Genomic DNA, 17,130 nt, shown 5'->3' with positions numbered 1-17,130 from the left:
ACACACACACACACACACACACACACACACACAGAGAGAGAGAGAGAGAGAGAGAGAGAGAGAGAGAGAGAGAGGATTTTTAACATTTACTTTCTCCAGTAATTATTAGAATTTTCATGAGAAATTCACTCATAACTTTGAAGCAGGAAAATTTATCTATCATCTTGATGGTATGCAAGACTTTATTCTATCATATATTTTTAAGCTTTCTGGAAAATACCATTCCTTTCATTTAAGTCTTTCAAGATTTACTATATTAGGAACCATATCTTATTTTCTTTTTAAAATTATTTTTATTGGGGCTGGAGAGATGGCTCAGCAGATAAGAGCACTAACTACTTTTGCAGAGGACCTGAATTTGATTCCCAGCACCCACATAGTAGCTAACAACTGTCCACAATTACAGTTACAGAGGAATCCAACACCTTCTTCTGACCTCTGCAGGCATTTCACGACATGGGTGCACTTACATACATGCAGGCAATACACTCATATACGTAAAATAAAAATAACAAATAAAGTATTTTTAAAACTAATTTTTAATTATGAATAAGTGTGTGTGTCTACGTGTGAGTATGTGCATGTGAGTGCAGGTGCCCATGGAAGCCAGAGGATGGTGTCAGATTCTTTGGAGCTGGAATTACAGGTGGTTGTGAGCCACCTGATGTGGGTACTGGGAACTGAACTTGGCTCCTCTGCAAAAGCAGTATGCTCTCTTAACTGCTGAGCCATCTCTCTAGCCCCCATTTTTAAATTTTACATCCCCAAATATAAATTAATATAACACCTAAGTCAAATAAAGTGTTGAATAATCACAGAATTGAAACAATGAATCTTTTTTTTTCTTTTTGTCTTTTTGAGACAGGGTCTTATTGTTGCCCCAGCTGTCCTGGAACTCACTATGTAGTCCAGGCTGGCCTTGAACTCATAGAGATCCACCTGCCATTTGATCCTAATATAACTCTCAGCATTGCTGCCCAGATTCTTTACCCAATTTTGGTGCCTATATGGTGTTTGCTCAGAAGAAATGATGCCTCAAAGTTCCCATCGTTGCTTAGTTCTCATCTTCTCTACTCAGGTTATTCTACTTTGTACAAAATAATATGTCTCTTTAAAAATACTGGCTAATCCTCCTATGACATAGCATAGGAATCTCATCACTTCCTATTTTATACTTACAGGGAGCAATTTAGAGGCGAGGTTTTGCAATGGAGAGGAGAAAATATTTATTATGAAGTAGTTGTCACTTTTTTTCCTGGCAGAGTTTATTCCGTAACCCAATGGCCTCAAATTTGTATTCCTTCTGCCTTGGCCTCTTAAATGTTGAGATTAGAGGAAGGTGCCACTGCACCTGGCCCTTTAAAAAGTCCAATGATCTTTCCAGGAAAGGTAGAGGCAAATTAAATATTCCTGGATTTTCTTAGCTTACAAATTCTTATTTAAAGAATAGTTTGCATACTTACAAAATACTACATGTAGTACTTAGGCTACTGACATAGCAATACCTTATAAAAGGTCGAGTCACTGCAAGGATTGTTCTGATGAACCAAGATGGATGAACAATGATGAATGACTTCAAATTCTTGCGCAGTCTATTTTGAAAAAGAAGCAATTATATATTACCATTAACACACTCTCAGTAGGAATTAAAACAAGAAATAAATTCCCTAATAAAAATACATGCAATTTTAGGGAGTTCTAGGAAGGTTATTTTTGATATATAGAGTGTCACAATTGATTTAAAAAATGCTTCTTGTTTGTTTTGTGTGTGTGTGTGTGTGTGTGTGTGTGTGTGTGTGTGTGTGTGTTCCTGTGGAGGCCAATCTCAGGTGTCACTCCTCAGGAACCATCCACTTTTTTCTCTGAGGCAGAGTGTCTCGCTGGGACCTGAGGCTCCCTGTCTCTGTTTGCACACTAGCTTAGCTTTTTACATGAGCGCTGGGATTCAAATTCAGGTCTTCATGCTTGCATGATAAGCGCTTCACCAACTAAGCTATCTCCCCAACCCCCAAAATGGTTTTTGACATAATTTGAAACTTGTGTGATGCAAATTTTGTTTTCCACAGGAGTAAATGTAAAAAAGAACTGTGATACTCTTAGATTGTATAAGCTTCTAAGCATTGTGGCATATTTTTCTTTAATGACGCTCTTCACTTTCTAAGCATTATCTTTATTTTGAACTACTAATTTTATACTTAGACTATTAATTGTTCATTGTTTTTGTTTTTGAGACAGTGTCTCATATAGCCCAGGCTGGCCTCAAACTGGCTATGTAGCTAAGGATTACCTTGAACTTTAGATTCTCTTGCCTCCACTTTCTGAGTGCTGGGATTACAAGTATCTGCTGGGGATGGAACCTAGGGTCTCATGCATGTTAGGTAAGTTTTCTTCCAGTTGAGATACACCTGCAACCCCTAGACAATTTATTTGGTCTTACTAAGCCTTACCATTATATAAAGAAAACTTAGCATTTTTATAATTCTTTACTTGGGACCCATTTTTCAGCATTAGCAATGCAATTCTTTATTGCTGGATCTTAAAACAGACTGTAATCAAATACAACTGGACATGCTCATGTCATTTTGAAAGAGGCCCCATCTAAGGGAGTGTAATACATACTAGATACCATAAACTTGTGGTTCTATTTCCTAATTTTCCTGAACATGACAATATAGTGTTTGAGCAGAGGTAAAGTATCTTGAGGAGGGGCACGCAAAGGCAGTGCTGGGCTAGCACACTGGAACTTGCACCGATGCTGAAACACTAGCACACGGGCATCTTGGTTTGCTCACTCAAGTTGCAACAGCACACCAGACATTTAGGATGGACTAGGTCTGCCAGGTTTGAGGCTACAGTGAACGAAATCTAGGGAAGATTTGCTACTTCCACTTCAAGGTATCATGTGATATTTTGATTTGTATTTTTACAATTTATAGCTTCACATATCATAATTCAATGTCCCTATGAAACTATTGTATTTTTGGTAGTATTAAAGTATTAAATAATGGGAGCTACTGAAGGAGTTAAAACAGTGATTAAATAGTGGTGCCCACATACCGTCTGTCAATCATCTGGTAGCATTTCTTCATCCAGCCTAGCCCTGGCATCTTCCGCCTTGGGGTGGCACCATTCAAGTACACAATCATGTAGTCTTCGGCAACCATCAGTTCTAAAGTGCTTATTACGTATCTGACCACAGGAAGGAAGAGGAGTGTTTTCAGTTCCACATTCGAATTACAGGGCGAGTGACACTTAAGAATAGTTGTGCACGTTATCTCTTCACCTTGAGGATGATGTAGTTACCTACGATCACTTCTCAGAGAGTGAGCATTGCTCATTTATTTGGATGGTTATCTAATTTTTAAAAATGCAGGTATCCTCAAAAAATTGTGAGTTTAAAACCTGACTTTTAAAAATGTCAACAGCGTTATCAAGCATCAAGGGCAACTCAGATTAAACAAAGTAAAAATAAATGAAGTCAGGTAAAGAACATATTATAAGGAACAAAAACAATACTTTGCTCAAAGGAAATGTTACGAGAGTTTTAAACACATGCCAAACTCAGCCCATTTTGTTTTCCATACATTCTACTGGTAGCGTTCTCTAGAGCAATGCTCCTTGACAGAAATCTTACTGGCTTAGGGCATTCTACAGCATTTCCCACCCAGTTAACGATGCTCTATAAGTCACCACCGGCCCATAAACATTAACCCAATCATTGCTCACAGGAAAAGATTTTCCATGACATAGTGGTAATCCGCCCGGCTGCTGTCTGGCAGAAAACAGGCAGCAAACACAATGATGGCATTCAGACCATCTCCATAGTATCCTGGGGACAAACAAAAAGATGTGTGTAACTGAGTAAAATCTCTTTACAAGATAGTATTACCTCTAAAGGAGGAATCTGAAGCTTGTGAAATGTGTGTGTGAATACGATAGATAGATCATGTATAAGTATACTGAGGGAAGTTCTGTGTGTGTGTGTGTGTATGTGTGTATCTTTTAGTGATTAACATATAATCTTAATATATAATGTGAGGCTATTTATACAGAAATGGGGTGATTTTAGGTTCTTGTGAATGTCATGTGTAAATATTACCAAAGAAGATGATGCTTTCACTCATAAGTTTCTAATTTATACAATACTAATTTACACAAAAAAGCTAATTTATCTAATACTTCTTAATTCTCATGGCTGGAGAAGAGGTTCTATTTGATCCCTTTTAACTCTCTTTAGATTAAATCTATTTAATTGGGAGAATTTAGTTACTGAACTGCAATACAATTCCAGACCCATGTACTCCAGTGACCAGGGGGACATGAAAAATGCCTTTATTTTGACTTCTAGGTCTACGCACTTGCTGTAGTGTTCCTGGTTCTCTGAACTCAAGCAGTGCAGGGGTACATGACATCTTCTAGCCAGGCCCAGGATAATAGCACGGCATTCCCTGTCTCTCATCGAAAGGGGCATTCTCAAAAAGAATCTACTAAACTACCTTTGAGTCTATGAAAATAGGCGCATTTGGGAAAACTTGAGAATTACTTCCTAATGAGATGGGTAGGAGGCGGAAATGCTCTTTGCAGGTGGAGCTGAGAAATAGGACCTACCCAATGTGAGTAAATGCCGCCATTGAAACTCTAAAGCCAAGGAACAGATAGCTACATCTCAGAACATGTTTCCCATCTTTTGAAATCACTGATACAATGTCAGCATTGTCCCATCTTTCCATTATGTTTCCTCAGAGCTCATCTTTGAAACCAGTGGCAGGTGCTGATCAACTCCCCAGAGATGTATGTAGAAATGAAATGTGTCTTTGATACTTGAAGAGGAAGTACTGGGGATTGAACTGAGGGCCTCACACATGCTAAACCACTGAGATACATGATCTACCACTGAGCTATCCTTAGCCTTGATAATTTTTAAGTATTCCTATTTGCAGTCCTGGAGATGAACCAAAGGTCTCCAGTATGCTAGCAACCACTGAGACAAGGTCTTGTTAAGTCACCTATGCCGATCTTGAACTCACTCTGCAGCCTAGGTGGACCTTTGAACTTGCAATCCTCCTGTCTCAGCTTCCTGAGTAGGCAGTATTGAAGGCCTGTGCTACCAGATCCCACTTAAATTTTTTAAAGCATTTATTTATTTATTTATTTATTTATTTTATTGTGAGTGTGTGTGTGTGTGTGTGTGTGTGTGTGTGTGTGTGTGTGTGTGAGAGCATGCATGGGGAGGTCAGAGGACAATTTGCAGGAGTTGTTTCTCTCTTTCTACCATGTAGGCTATGTAGGTTTTAGGGATGAAACTCAGGTCATTGGGCAATAAATGCCTCTACCCACTGAGCCATTCCACCAGCCCATTAAATCCTGTAGTTAAATATTTGTGACTTTTATCATATTGTTCTGGGTTTCAGAATCATTACAGAGATTCCCTCAACACTTTGTGCAGGATGGCAGGATACATCCTTATGCCTGATCCAGTTCTCCCAGAGCTCAGCATATTTTGTTCATTTTCAGAACTGTAACTATCACTCTGGCAATTACATAGCAATAAAATCCCAACCAGCTATAGGTTTGTACGGGTTAGCTCTTGAGGGTCAGTTTAATAAGACGCTCTCTAGAAAGACACAAATTATGACCCTAACATAACAAAATAGGGAAAAGTGAAACAGTCTGAAATCTAGTCAGCTGTGGGCTTGTGTGCATGACTAATTTGGTGTGCTGCACACAGTTTATAGCACATATACGATGTTACCTATGTCAACATTCCACCTGGCAGAAGACATTTTTGACAGAGAATTACATCAGCTTCACCCTGGATTTTCTGCTTCCAGCTTTTCCAATATGTAGATATTTATCAACTTCTTTTTAGAATGTGAATATGAAGGAAACCTCAAGATACGTATTTTTATGCAAGAAGTTCTTGTTCCATCAAAAAATTTCATTTCCAAAGATTCCCAAGTAAATGGAAATCCACAACAGATGTGGGGGACTAGCAAACAACATGAAGACAGCAATTTGGACAACTGGAAAACACGAGCGTTCATTACAAGACACAGTTCGTGAAGCCAACAAGAACCCAGCACGAACACATCCTTCTGAATGTAGCTGTCAGCTCCAGGGGTCAGACTATCATCAAGAACATGACTGTTCAGTTACTTTGATTTCTTTTTCTGTTTCTGGGAATTCCTAGGAAATGTTAAGTGCTTAGAACGCTGTGGCCTCATACTCTTTGCAGTATACAGTGGCTGCTGTCTAAGCAAGGAATATGTCTGTACACAAGTTGCTGAAATTTACAATTGAAGATGGCTCTTGATATTTTGGGCAGAGAAGCTATAAGAAGAGAAGAGGCAAAGGAAAGAGAAGACAGCAAGAGAGAGGAAGTGAGTCAAGAAGGGAAACGGAAGAGGATTTCCATACTGATCCCTAACTCATGTCTCTGTACTCAGGCTGTGAAGAGACTTGAAAAATAATTGCTGGTCAGCTAGGATTGGTGGCATATGCTGGTAATCCCAACACTTGGGATGCTGAGGCAGGAGGATTGTGAGTTCAAGGCCACCTGGCAGAATAGCTAAGACCTGTCTCAAACCCAACACAAAAACAGGAGTGATAACTAGAATGAGGAGGCCTGTTTGCTTTTAAAAAACATTTTATTATTTTTATTTTATATGTATGAGTGTATTGCCTGCATGTATATGTACCCGTGTTGTCCTGCAATACCCGTGGAGGTCAGAAGAGGGTGTTAGATCCCCTGGAACTGGAGTTACAGCCAGTTGTTAGCCACCGTGTGGGTGCTGGGAACTGAACCCAGGTCCTCAGCAAGAGCAGCCAGTGCTCTTAACTGCTGAGCCATCTCTCCAGTGCCCCATTTGCTTTTCGATCCTCCATACAAAAGCTGTGTGGGGCCAACTAACACCTTAATTTCTACCCCACTTATTCAGGCAAAGTTCATAGAGACTTTGGTTTATTTGTCTGTTTGTACTGGGGATTGTATCTAGGTCCAGGCACAGGCTAGATAAAGGCCATATGGGTGATACATCCCCAGCCTTAGTTTCACTTTTTATTTGGAGACAGGTTCTCACTAAGCTGCTCAGGTTGGTCTTGAATGTGCTCTGTATCCCAGATAAGCCTTAAGCTTTCAATCCTCCTGCCTCAAACTTTCAAGTAAGTTGGAATTACAGGCCAGGCATAGAGTTTGGTTTTTAAAATATTTATTTTGTCAGACTCACTTTTCACTGAGTAAGAGGTGGATGGAAGGTGATGAGCAATCCCACCATGAGCCTCCTGAGACTCTCTGGAGCAGAGACTGTAGACCTTACCTGATGTGGCACAGACAGGCATGAAAGGGATGTAACACAAGTTTGCTGGCCAGCAAATGGGATGGAGAGAGAAGGAAAGATGTGACAGGCAACAGAACACACACACACACCAGCCAGCAACTCTTCTACTCAGTCTTTCCAGGCTCTGTCCAGCAACACTGCAGAGAAGGTTACCTGAGTCTCCTAGAGTGAAATAAGAGAAGTAAAAAGAAAACAAGAAAGGAAACTACTCATTAACATTCTTTGGTGTGACTGTCCTTGGTTATTCAAATGTGTTTGTTTTCTGTTGAGTTCAAAATAATCCAGTTGTGGATTGGACATGACCCCACACTGTTGGCTGTGCAAAACCACACACAAAGTTTTTGCTTTTTTTTTTTTTTTGGTTCAGCAGATGGCAAGGATATTGGTCATGGCACCATAGCATATGAACACGGGCTTCAATCCTCATTCAGCTGATGGAGTAACTGAGGCCCAGAGAAGAAAGGCATGTACCAAGGTCAGTGTAAAGAAGTCTTGAACTCAACTTCTGAACTGTGCACAGGACCTCTGATTCATGTTGAGGTCACCAAATCTGAAGATTGGATTATTGGTTCAAACACAGCTGTGAACACTTGGCAGCATCTGACTTTGGGCCCAGTTATGCAGTGTTTTTGCTGCCCCTACCTTGAAGTTTCCTGTCCTGAACACTGTCCCTTGAGTACTTCCTTTCTGGGCTGATGGGGAAAATGTCCTTAGAGAGAACAGGAAGCACTGAAGCAAGACCTGTGTCTACTGTGCAGTCTGCTTTTAAATGGCTTGTTAGAAACCAGGCTTACAAACTCAATTGGGAACTAAGATGCTTTACATCACAAAGTTTGTGTGTGATGTTTCCCACAAGGAAGATCAAGCTTTGTCAAATTCAGAAGTAACATCCGAGCCATGTTTACCTATACCACAAAAGCTGTCCAGCGTTTAAGGGGAGGTGGCATACAGATAGCAGGCTGGGAGGGGGCAGCCAGAGGCATACTCATGCAGCCCAGTACTTGGAGGAGAGCAAGGCAGAACCAGGAGAGGAGAGGTGACCTTTTCTTAAAAACACAGTTACTTAGACAAAAACCAAGTGTACAACACACCATGGAGGGGAGCAAGTACCAAAGGGAGGGGGTAGAGGATGGAGCTCAGCAGACAAGGTGCCCCTGACATAGCAGATGGATTTTACAGATATTATAGCAGGCAGAGAGAGACACTGGCTTCTGACTATCAGTGCACACGTGGCGACCATTATGTTCTGATCTGGGCAATTTGGACACCAGGTTACCCAGTGTACTTGATTTCATTGCACTTGAAAATATAAGTAGGTGAAGGTACTAAGGAGGTTTGATTTTACAGTGATGGCAAAACTGTGCATTTGACTTTTCACAGCATGGAGGCTCTAAAGCAAAGAGCTTAGGGCAAAAGTGTAGGCAGGCATCATCACTAGGTGACTTTCATTCACCCTTGACAGACTTTTCTATATTTCCTGTCTATTTCAGAGAAAGCACAGACTACTCTCATAGTCAATCTTTGTTTTTGTTGTTGTTGTTGTTGGTTTTTAGCCCCAAAGCAAACATACCAGACTACTGCTGCAAAGGACTAAAAGACTTCTGTGAAGATTTGTGGAGTGCTCTGGTTCTGCTTTTCATCCCAGGAAGAGGCTGCTGACTCTACAGCCAACATTGTCTGTCTGTCACTCTCAGCAATATCAGCTCAGCATCATTCCAAAGGGCCAAGGGAGCGGTTCCTCTCACAGAGACCTGCCCCTACCCACAGAGCCCATTTCAGAGCTGTACAGCCATTCCAGATCACACACAGTAAGGCAGGAAATGGAAAGGTCACGGCCAAGGGCTCCAATGGGTGGTTTCCTTCTCCATCATAATCAGCTTCCCTGGGTGGCCCAGGTGCTCATGGAAGGTAACAGTGCACAGAAAGGAAAGAAAGATCTACTGGGAGCGGAATGGTTGATAGAGATAAAATGTTCATATGCTCATAAGAAAACAAATGTGCTGATTCAATGCAATGCCAAGAATGGCTGAGAATACAGCTCAGAGGTAAAGCCCTTGCCTAGCAAGCACATGGGCTCGATCCCCAGCATTGCAAAATAAATAAATAAAAAATAATAAATAAATAATAAATAAATAGATAGATAAAGCACTGCCAAAACTCTTACTTCCTAGCCATCTTTAAAGACGAGAGGACAGAGAGCAAGGGCCTCGTTTGCACTCTTTCTTGGTTTACTGGGTGGTTAGGGAGGTGCTTCAGGGCCACAGGAAAGGAATCCGTGCAGCAGAAAGCCAAACAGCCACTACTGTTTTCTGAAGTCAGTGGGGTTCAATGCAATGCCTGTGCTCAACTGACTTTCCGAGTCTCAAATTCATCAAAGCTACTTATGTGCCTGGAGCTCCCAGAAAAGAACCAGAAATACAAAACACACTTTTCCCTTTCCGGGGTCCCTCACTAAGATGGAGGCTGACTGTGATTGGCTGTTGTCAGGCCCACATTCAATATGGTTCGTAGAAAAGTGAACTTTAGGTTGGGGAAATAACTACCAGGCCGAGTCTAAAAAGATTTGCTAAAGCTTTGAAGAGGATTAGAAGACTCTCTCAGGCAATGGTCTAACTACAGGTCACAGTGCTCTGTGCACCTAATATTCAGTTCAGCCTATACCACTCACAGGGACTGCAGATATCACTACACTGGACACCTGTGGCTTTTGAGAAACTTGCTTCAAAACTGTAGCTATTAGATATGCAACGTGAATAGCATTTTTTACATTGAAAAGCTGGTTCTGCCTCTTAAGACTTCAAATTTTTAATGAATAGTTTGAGTCCCCTGCACACAGGCTCTTTAGAGGTCATGCCACTGAAAGCTCTGGTTTTGTTTCCTCTCCCTATTTCTCAGAATCACACAGAGCTTGAGTACCTCCGTGAGAAATGACTCGTCTGTAGGGTTCAATGACCTTCATGTCAATCCGTTGCTCCTGTTCTCCAATCACCACTGTCCTCCACAGTCGGTTGTCCTCGCGCTCTTCTTCGGCCGTATATTCTGGAATGGACTCCGACTCTTGGCCAGAATTTTTGTTGGACATGGGATCTTCTGGAAGTGAAGCACAGAGCAGGAGTGAAGCAGCAAGACCTCCACAGGGAAACAGACAAATGACTTCATTGTAAGCCACCTCCTGGCAGAGGCAGCCTGCCAGAGTACCACACTACACACTTCATGAGAGCTGAACACCAGCCTGACCACACAGCATCCACTTGGTGAAGTCTTTCTTACTGAAGATAGAAGAACCAAATTCATTGCCATAGTGGAGACAGTCAAGGCTAGAGCTCTCTTACATCAACAGTGGCCCAAAAGGGGAAAACTGATATCCACTCACCTTTGGTCATGCAGGTTGAAGGCTATAGGTCTTTCTGGTACGGTGATATCAGGTCTTTCTGGTAGGGTGATATCAGGCCCAGAAAACCTTTGTTCCCTTCCATTTTCCTGATCGCGCAGTGTTTGGTTGCCTTTACCTTGGTTTTAGCTTCCTGCTATGATCAGCTAAACCCTCTACTCTAAGACTCTTAAACAGGAAGAAAACCCTTTCCATGTTGTGACGATAGGGCTATGTTTGGACATAAATTTGGTATTACTTCCCATGCATTGTTTCAAAATATGCTACAGAAAGATTTTACAGCAAATGAGAAACAAACAACTTTGTATATTGTAAATTTTGTGTAGAAGGCGACAAAAATGCCACTGAGCATTCTTTGGTAAGAAATTTACTATTAAGCATTCAAAAATAGTAACCATGTTGCTTATTAAAAGAATAAGCTGCAACTGTTTCTGCTTTTATAGAAGGACTGATAGAGTTTAACAATGGTCATTCTTTATATCTTTGAATAATTTGAAGGAAAAGATTATTTATAACCTTCCAATTAATTGTGATATACTGTCACTCTTAGTTATACATTGTGGAAAAAGACCTTTGGAATTGCACCTTTCTTTGCTTCTGTGGTATATCAATAATAATAATAACAATGAAACTGTAGAATCTACCCCCTTGTACACAGTGGTAGGCATTAAAATGGACATTATACAATCAAAAACTGTTAACAGACTTAGGAACCAAATACAATCAAAATTTTTACCTTTGTAAACTCTTCTAAGCGACCATTGTACTCTGAGTGTGGTTCTCATTCCTATTTATTTTATGAAGAGGCTGTGGATTTGGGGGGCTAAGGAACTGTGTCTGAATCAACTTTAATACGTCTACCAACGCATTTCATGATTAGATAGAAATCTACGCAGAATACTCAAAACCAAGATGAGTGGGTAAATGCAGGAAAGGCTGGGCAAGTTAATGGAAAGAGAGGTAATCTATAAGGGACCCACAACAAAGTCATTACATCCTGAAAGATTCCACAATTATTTAACATTGGCAAATACCAAATTACCTAGGACTCAGAATAGGAAAATGAAGTCAATTGGAAAGGTTCCCTAGCCTTCTTTGCCTACACCAACAACCACACCACTCACAAAGCCCTAGCCCACCCTGGTTCCAGTATGTTCCCAGGAGCACTTGGCTGCTTATTAAAGACAGAAGGCAGAGAAACCTTGGTTTCCAACCAAGCATGATGTCACTTAGACACAAATCGATCCTTCTGTCTTGCATCCCTTCTGAATTCTCCCTTTCTACTTGAGTTAGGAAACTTAAGTGCTAATGGTAGCTCTCTCTGGTTCTATATTCCCATCTTGTTGCTGTTTTTCCAGAACTCTAGGCTCAGACATGAGTATATCTTCTGAGGCTCATGTACATAAATGCCCTTAACCTCAATGAACTCACTACCCACCAAACCTTCAATGAAATTACCACACAATCTAAACCTCAGTAAACTTATCAGCCACCCAACTCTCAATGAACTCGCTACCCACCAAATCCTCATACCCTACATCTAAACCTCAGTAAACTCACTATCCAAAAAAACTCTCAATGAACTTACTACCCACCAAACTTTCTACATTATGTTGGGTACTGTAGCCTGCTCTAGTTTGACCCTTGTAATCTCTGCAGGGTGATGGTGAAGAGAGCTTTGTGTATATGTACGTGTCTGGGGTTTTTTGCATGCTTTTATTGAGGCATACTATACAAATACAGTGAACCGATCTTTGACAAAGAAGCTATGGCAGTACCACGAGCATAGATGGTCTTTTCAATAAAAGGTGCTAGAACAGTGGGACATCCACATGGAAGAAGATGGATCTAGGGCCAAAGAGATGGCTCAGTGGTTAAAAGCACTTTGCTGGACCTGCATGAAGACCAGAGTTTGAGTCAAGCCAGTATCCATGTAGCAAGCTAGTATATTTCTGTACCCCAGTACTGGGGCAGAGACAGGAGAATCGCTGGGACTTGCTTGTTTCCAAAAGACCCAAGTTTCATGTCTAGACAGAAACCCTGCCTCAAAGGAATAGAGTGGAGAGTGATACAAGAGGACATCTGATCCCCTCCTCTGGCCTCTGTGTTCACACAGGTGCATATACACCCCTCCCAGCATATACTATACACACATACACCATACTTGCACATACAGAAACATGCACAAATAAATAAATAAAATAAAAAATATATGAAGCCTCTAGATCCAGACCCAAGACTTCACAAATTTGCTCAAAGTGGATCATAACACCTAATATAAAAACACCCAACTTATGAACCTCAAAGAAGAGGAAAATCTAATTGACCTTGGCAAGGAGAAGGTATGCATTCATTTGTTTATTATTTATTTATTTATTATTTATTTTAATAGGGCTTTCCATGCTATGCAGGCTGGTCGAGAACTCATGAGCTCACTCATGTACTTCTTCTTCCTCAGTCTCCCCAGTAGCTGGGACTGCCGATATATAGCACCATGCATGGCTTTGCAGATGATTTTTTCGATATAATGCCAAACATGATTCATGAGATAAATAATTGACTTTGTTAAAGTTAGAAACATGCTCCATGAAAGACAATATCAAGAGAACAGGAAAGTAAGCCACAGACTGAAAGAATATATTTATAGAACACAAATCTGGTAAAGGGCTGTTACTCAAAATACACAAAGAATAGAAAATAAGCAGCCCCATAGTAGAATGTTTTCTTACTATGCACAAGGCTCTATGTTCAATTTCCAGCAGTACTCACTCTCTCAATTTCTCTGTCTCTCTCTCATACACACACACAAATAGGCAAAAGTACTGAACAGATATCTCATAAAAGAAGATCCACAGATACCAAGGAGGTATAAAAGGTGTATCACTAGTGTACTTTAAAATAATACAATAATGAGATCTTAGCACAGATACTACTATTGGAAGGGCCAAAGTCCAAAACGCTGATATTACTAAATGCTAGTGAGGGTGTGGAACCGCAGGAACTCTTGTGTGTTGATAGTGGGGATACAAAATGTTCCAAGCACTTTGGAAGACAATTTGGCAGTTTCTTACTCAGAGTCCAGCAGTTGTACTCCTTTGTAATGAGCTAAATGAAAACGTGCTTCCACATAAAAGTGCACAGCAATGTCTGTAGCAGCTTTAGTCACACTTGTCAAAACTTGGGTGCAATCAAGATGCCTTCCATCAGGTGGCTGGAAAGACAAAGTGGCACGGCTGTACGACAGAATACTATCAAGTGCCTCAAAGAAATGAGTTCTCAAGACAAGAAAGACATGAAAGAATCTTAAATTTGAAAGTGCCAGAGACCAATCTGAAAAGGCTACTTAGTATATAGCTCCTACTCTATGACATTCTGGAAAGGGTAAAGCCAGAGAGACAGTGAAATGGCCAGTGGTAGCAGGGGGTTGAAGCGAAAGAAGAGAGACCAGGCAGAGCACAGAGGATTTTCAGGGCAGAGAAATGACTGCTGTGTGCTACTACTGTGTAATGGTTGATACAGGTCACAGTCACTCTAAACCCACAGGATGCTCAGCCCCTGGAGTGAGCCTGAATGCACACCATGGGCTCTGGGTGATAGGGCATGTCCTTGTATGTTCCTTAGCTGCGACAAATGCACTGCAGGGTGCAGCTAGAGGGAAGTTGTGTGTATGGGGCAAAGAGGAGCAAGGAAACAAGGTATTTGATAAGAAATTTTGCTGTGAACCTAAAAGTTCTCTAAAAATAAAGTTTATTAATTGAAAAAGTAACACATAAAACTACAAGCAAAAAAGGAATTTGTGGAAATAGAGGAGATTGCCAGGGGCCACTCCTGCTGTGTGTACACTTTGACCTTAAAAATGAGTGATCATCGTTTGTCCTACAAAGACCCTACCCAACCCACAGGCATCTTCTCACCTCAAGAAATATAACCTGCTCACTCTTAGAACTGGCCCTCAGGTGTCTTACTTTATTGATATTTTTTAGCTTATCAATTCCACGATGAAAGAATTTTAATTTTATTCCATTTTGCTATTTTTTAAAGAATTTTCTTTATAACCGTCTTTACATAAAGAAACCTATGTATCTTACAATTTTAGCCCATATTGCTCTAGGGCGACTTTCTAACAATGGCACATTGATTGGGTCAGTGAGAGTAAAGCACTGAGTTTTTATGGACATTTTCATCCTTCAATATGCCATACCTAAATATGAGCGCGTGCTTCCTCCCATTTTTGTAACACTACCAAAGTTTCTAACCCATGACACCTTAAAGTGGAAATAATCCCATTATTGTTTTAATTTGAATTTCTTTAATTATTAAAGGTAAAATTTTTTAAATGCTTGTTGGCTACTTACATTTCTCTTACTGACAAGACGGTGCCTGCTAAATCTTCTGCGTATGGTCCTTATCAATCTGGTGGCGTTCTCTATACAGAACTGTATCAGAGGCTTTTCAATTTACATGGCTACTACATAGGTTTTTGCCAAACAAAATTTTAAAATGTTTATATAATTTTCTCTTGCTAATTTTCCCATAGTGTTTTTTAAGATTATATTATCTTAGTAAGACAGGACACCTCTAATTTAAAAGCATGTGTGTGCAAATACACACACACATTTTCCTGCTATTTCTTTTTAAAAGCAGCTTAAGTACTCATTGTGGTATCAAAGTCTTGGGCTGGATTTTTATGAGGGGTTAGTCCTAATGTTTCAGCGTGCGGGAGCTAGCAAGCTTCGGGGTTCCATCTGCCTCCCTTCTCACCGATATAAACTGGGAGAAAAAGAATCATGTGGCCCGGGGGGCGGGTGGGATGCTAGGGATGTGGCTTGGTGATGGAGTGCTTGTCCCACATGGTCAAGGTCTGGTGAGGGGAGAAGAGGGGGTCAGCTAAGAGAGAATGGGGGAGAAGGAGGAGGTGGAGGTGGAGGAGGAGGATGAGAAGAGGAAGAGGAAGGAAGGAAGGAAGGAGGGAGGGAGGAAGGGAGAAAAGTTCTAGGAGCTCTAGGAGCACATTAAGTTCTCTTAGGGTACTCACTTCCAGAAGTCAACAACAAGCTTGTAAGAAGCAAAGATATTTTATTCATTCCCTTGGGTTAGCAATACCCTCCTCATTTTAATAATTCTACCATAACTTTAAATTATCATCCTCCCTGCCTTTTTTTTTTCCAACTATTTGCTTTTATGTTCAGTTTTTATTCAACTCTCCCCAGGTCCTACAAATTAAAACTTCATATCATGCTCTCCTCACTAATTTTTCCCCTAATGATAAGCTCTTTTCCTGGCAGCTGTTAAACAATTAGACCCTCACACATAAGGAAGAAGTCAACTTGAACTTTTCTTTTTGTCTTTCTGAGAGGCTTTAACATACAAGCTGCCGCATGTTCTGGGTACCACAGGCCACACTGGGGTCAGCTTAGCTCTCCAGTAGGGGCACACATTGTGAAAGTTGCTAGCTTTCTGTATTATACTGTGTAGAAGTTGGGAATGCGCTTGGGAGTTATGATGTCTGAGGTTTCTTGTTTTAGCAAAGACATTCGGTATACAGTTTAAAAGTTTAAAATTCTTTTGGTGATAAACAGCAGACAGGAAGTTAATTTGGGTATAAAATCTCAGTGTAGGAACTTGACCGATGACTGAGCAGTTAAGAGCATGTACTGCTCTGGCAGAGGATCTGAGTTTGGTCCCCAGCACCCACATCAGGTGGCTCACAACTTCCTGTAACTGCAGCTTCAGGGAATCAAACACTCTCTACTAGACTCTGTGTGCATCCACACGCATGTGCATAGACCTACCCTTCCCATCCCCCTCCACATACACATAATTAAAACATAATTACTCTTTAAAAAACCTCAGTGTAAAAAAATACAAAAAAAACCTCCATCTTTTCAAATATACAAGTGTAACATATATGATAATTTTTATGAAGAGTGCAAACAAGGATTTGGTAAATAAGCGCACCCGTGTTGTGCAATGCCCGTGGAGGACAGAAGAGGCTGTCAGATCCCCTGGAACTAGAGTTATGGACATGTGGGTGCTGGGATTCGAACCCGGGTCTTCTGCAAAACAGTGTTCTTAACTGCTGAGCCATCTCTCCAGCCCCCACAAGGACTAGGTTTTATAAGCTGCTTGCCTGTGGGTTATGAAAGTACTAAAGACCACAAATAGGGATGCCAAAGGGTGGGGCCCTCTGACTAGACAGAATGCTGGCATGCTTTTCAGCCAGAAAATTGTCATTAGGGATCAGTTTCAGAAAAGTAGTTGAGATAGGAGTCACTAAACATCAGTTTGGAACCTTAGCAGGAAAAGTATAAAATCACATGAGTGTTTCTTACATTTTTTTATCAGAAATATGCAGATGTTTATCATCTTTTCATTTCTCTAGTGAAAAGCTTTGTGGAGCCC

At 40.8% G+C, this 17,130-nt stretch overlaps 1 protein-coding gene across 14 annotated transcripts in view; it reads right to left on the bottom strand.

The window, feature by feature from the left end:
* The window catches only part of Prune2 (prune homolog 2 with BCH domain), a 284,817-nt gene that overhangs the window by 18,660 nt on the left and 249,027 nt on the right, over positions 1 to 17,130 (bottom strand). For 11 of the 14 annotated variants that reach the window (XR_003849588.1, XR_003849589.1, XM_029563628.1 and 8 more), the window contains 5 exons: positions 10,254 to 10,427; positions 7,491 to 7,499; positions 3,727 to 3,829; positions 3,058 to 3,189; positions 1,506 to 1,592 (listed from right to left, as the gene is read on the bottom strand). Coding sequence is in view for 12 of the 14 variants with exons in the window: in XM_029563628.1 (XP_029419488.1) it covers positions 1,506 to 1,592; positions 3,058 to 3,189; positions 3,727 to 3,829; positions 7,491 to 7,499; positions 10,254 to 10,427 (505 nt within the window). In the remaining 2 variants the exon portion in view is untranslated. The remainder of the gene's footprint in view (positions 1 to 1,505; positions 1,593 to 3,057; positions 3,190 to 3,726; positions 3,830 to 7,490; positions 7,500 to 10,253; positions 10,428 to 17,130) is intronic. The other 3 variants (XM_029563635.1, XM_029563626.1, XM_029563625.1) reach the window with 2 other exon arrangements.

This window comes from Nannospalax galili, unplaced genomic scaffold, assembly GCF_000622305.1.
Source record: "Nannospalax galili isolate Female #2095 unplaced genomic scaffold, S.galili_v1.0 scaffold1296, whole genome shotgun sequence".
NCBI classification, from domain to species: Eukaryota; Metazoa; Chordata; class Mammalia; order Rodentia; family Spalacidae; genus Nannospalax; species Nannospalax galili.
The sequence above is the reverse complement of the archived record's forward strand: the minus strand, read 5'-3'. Positions and strand labels throughout refer to the sequence as shown.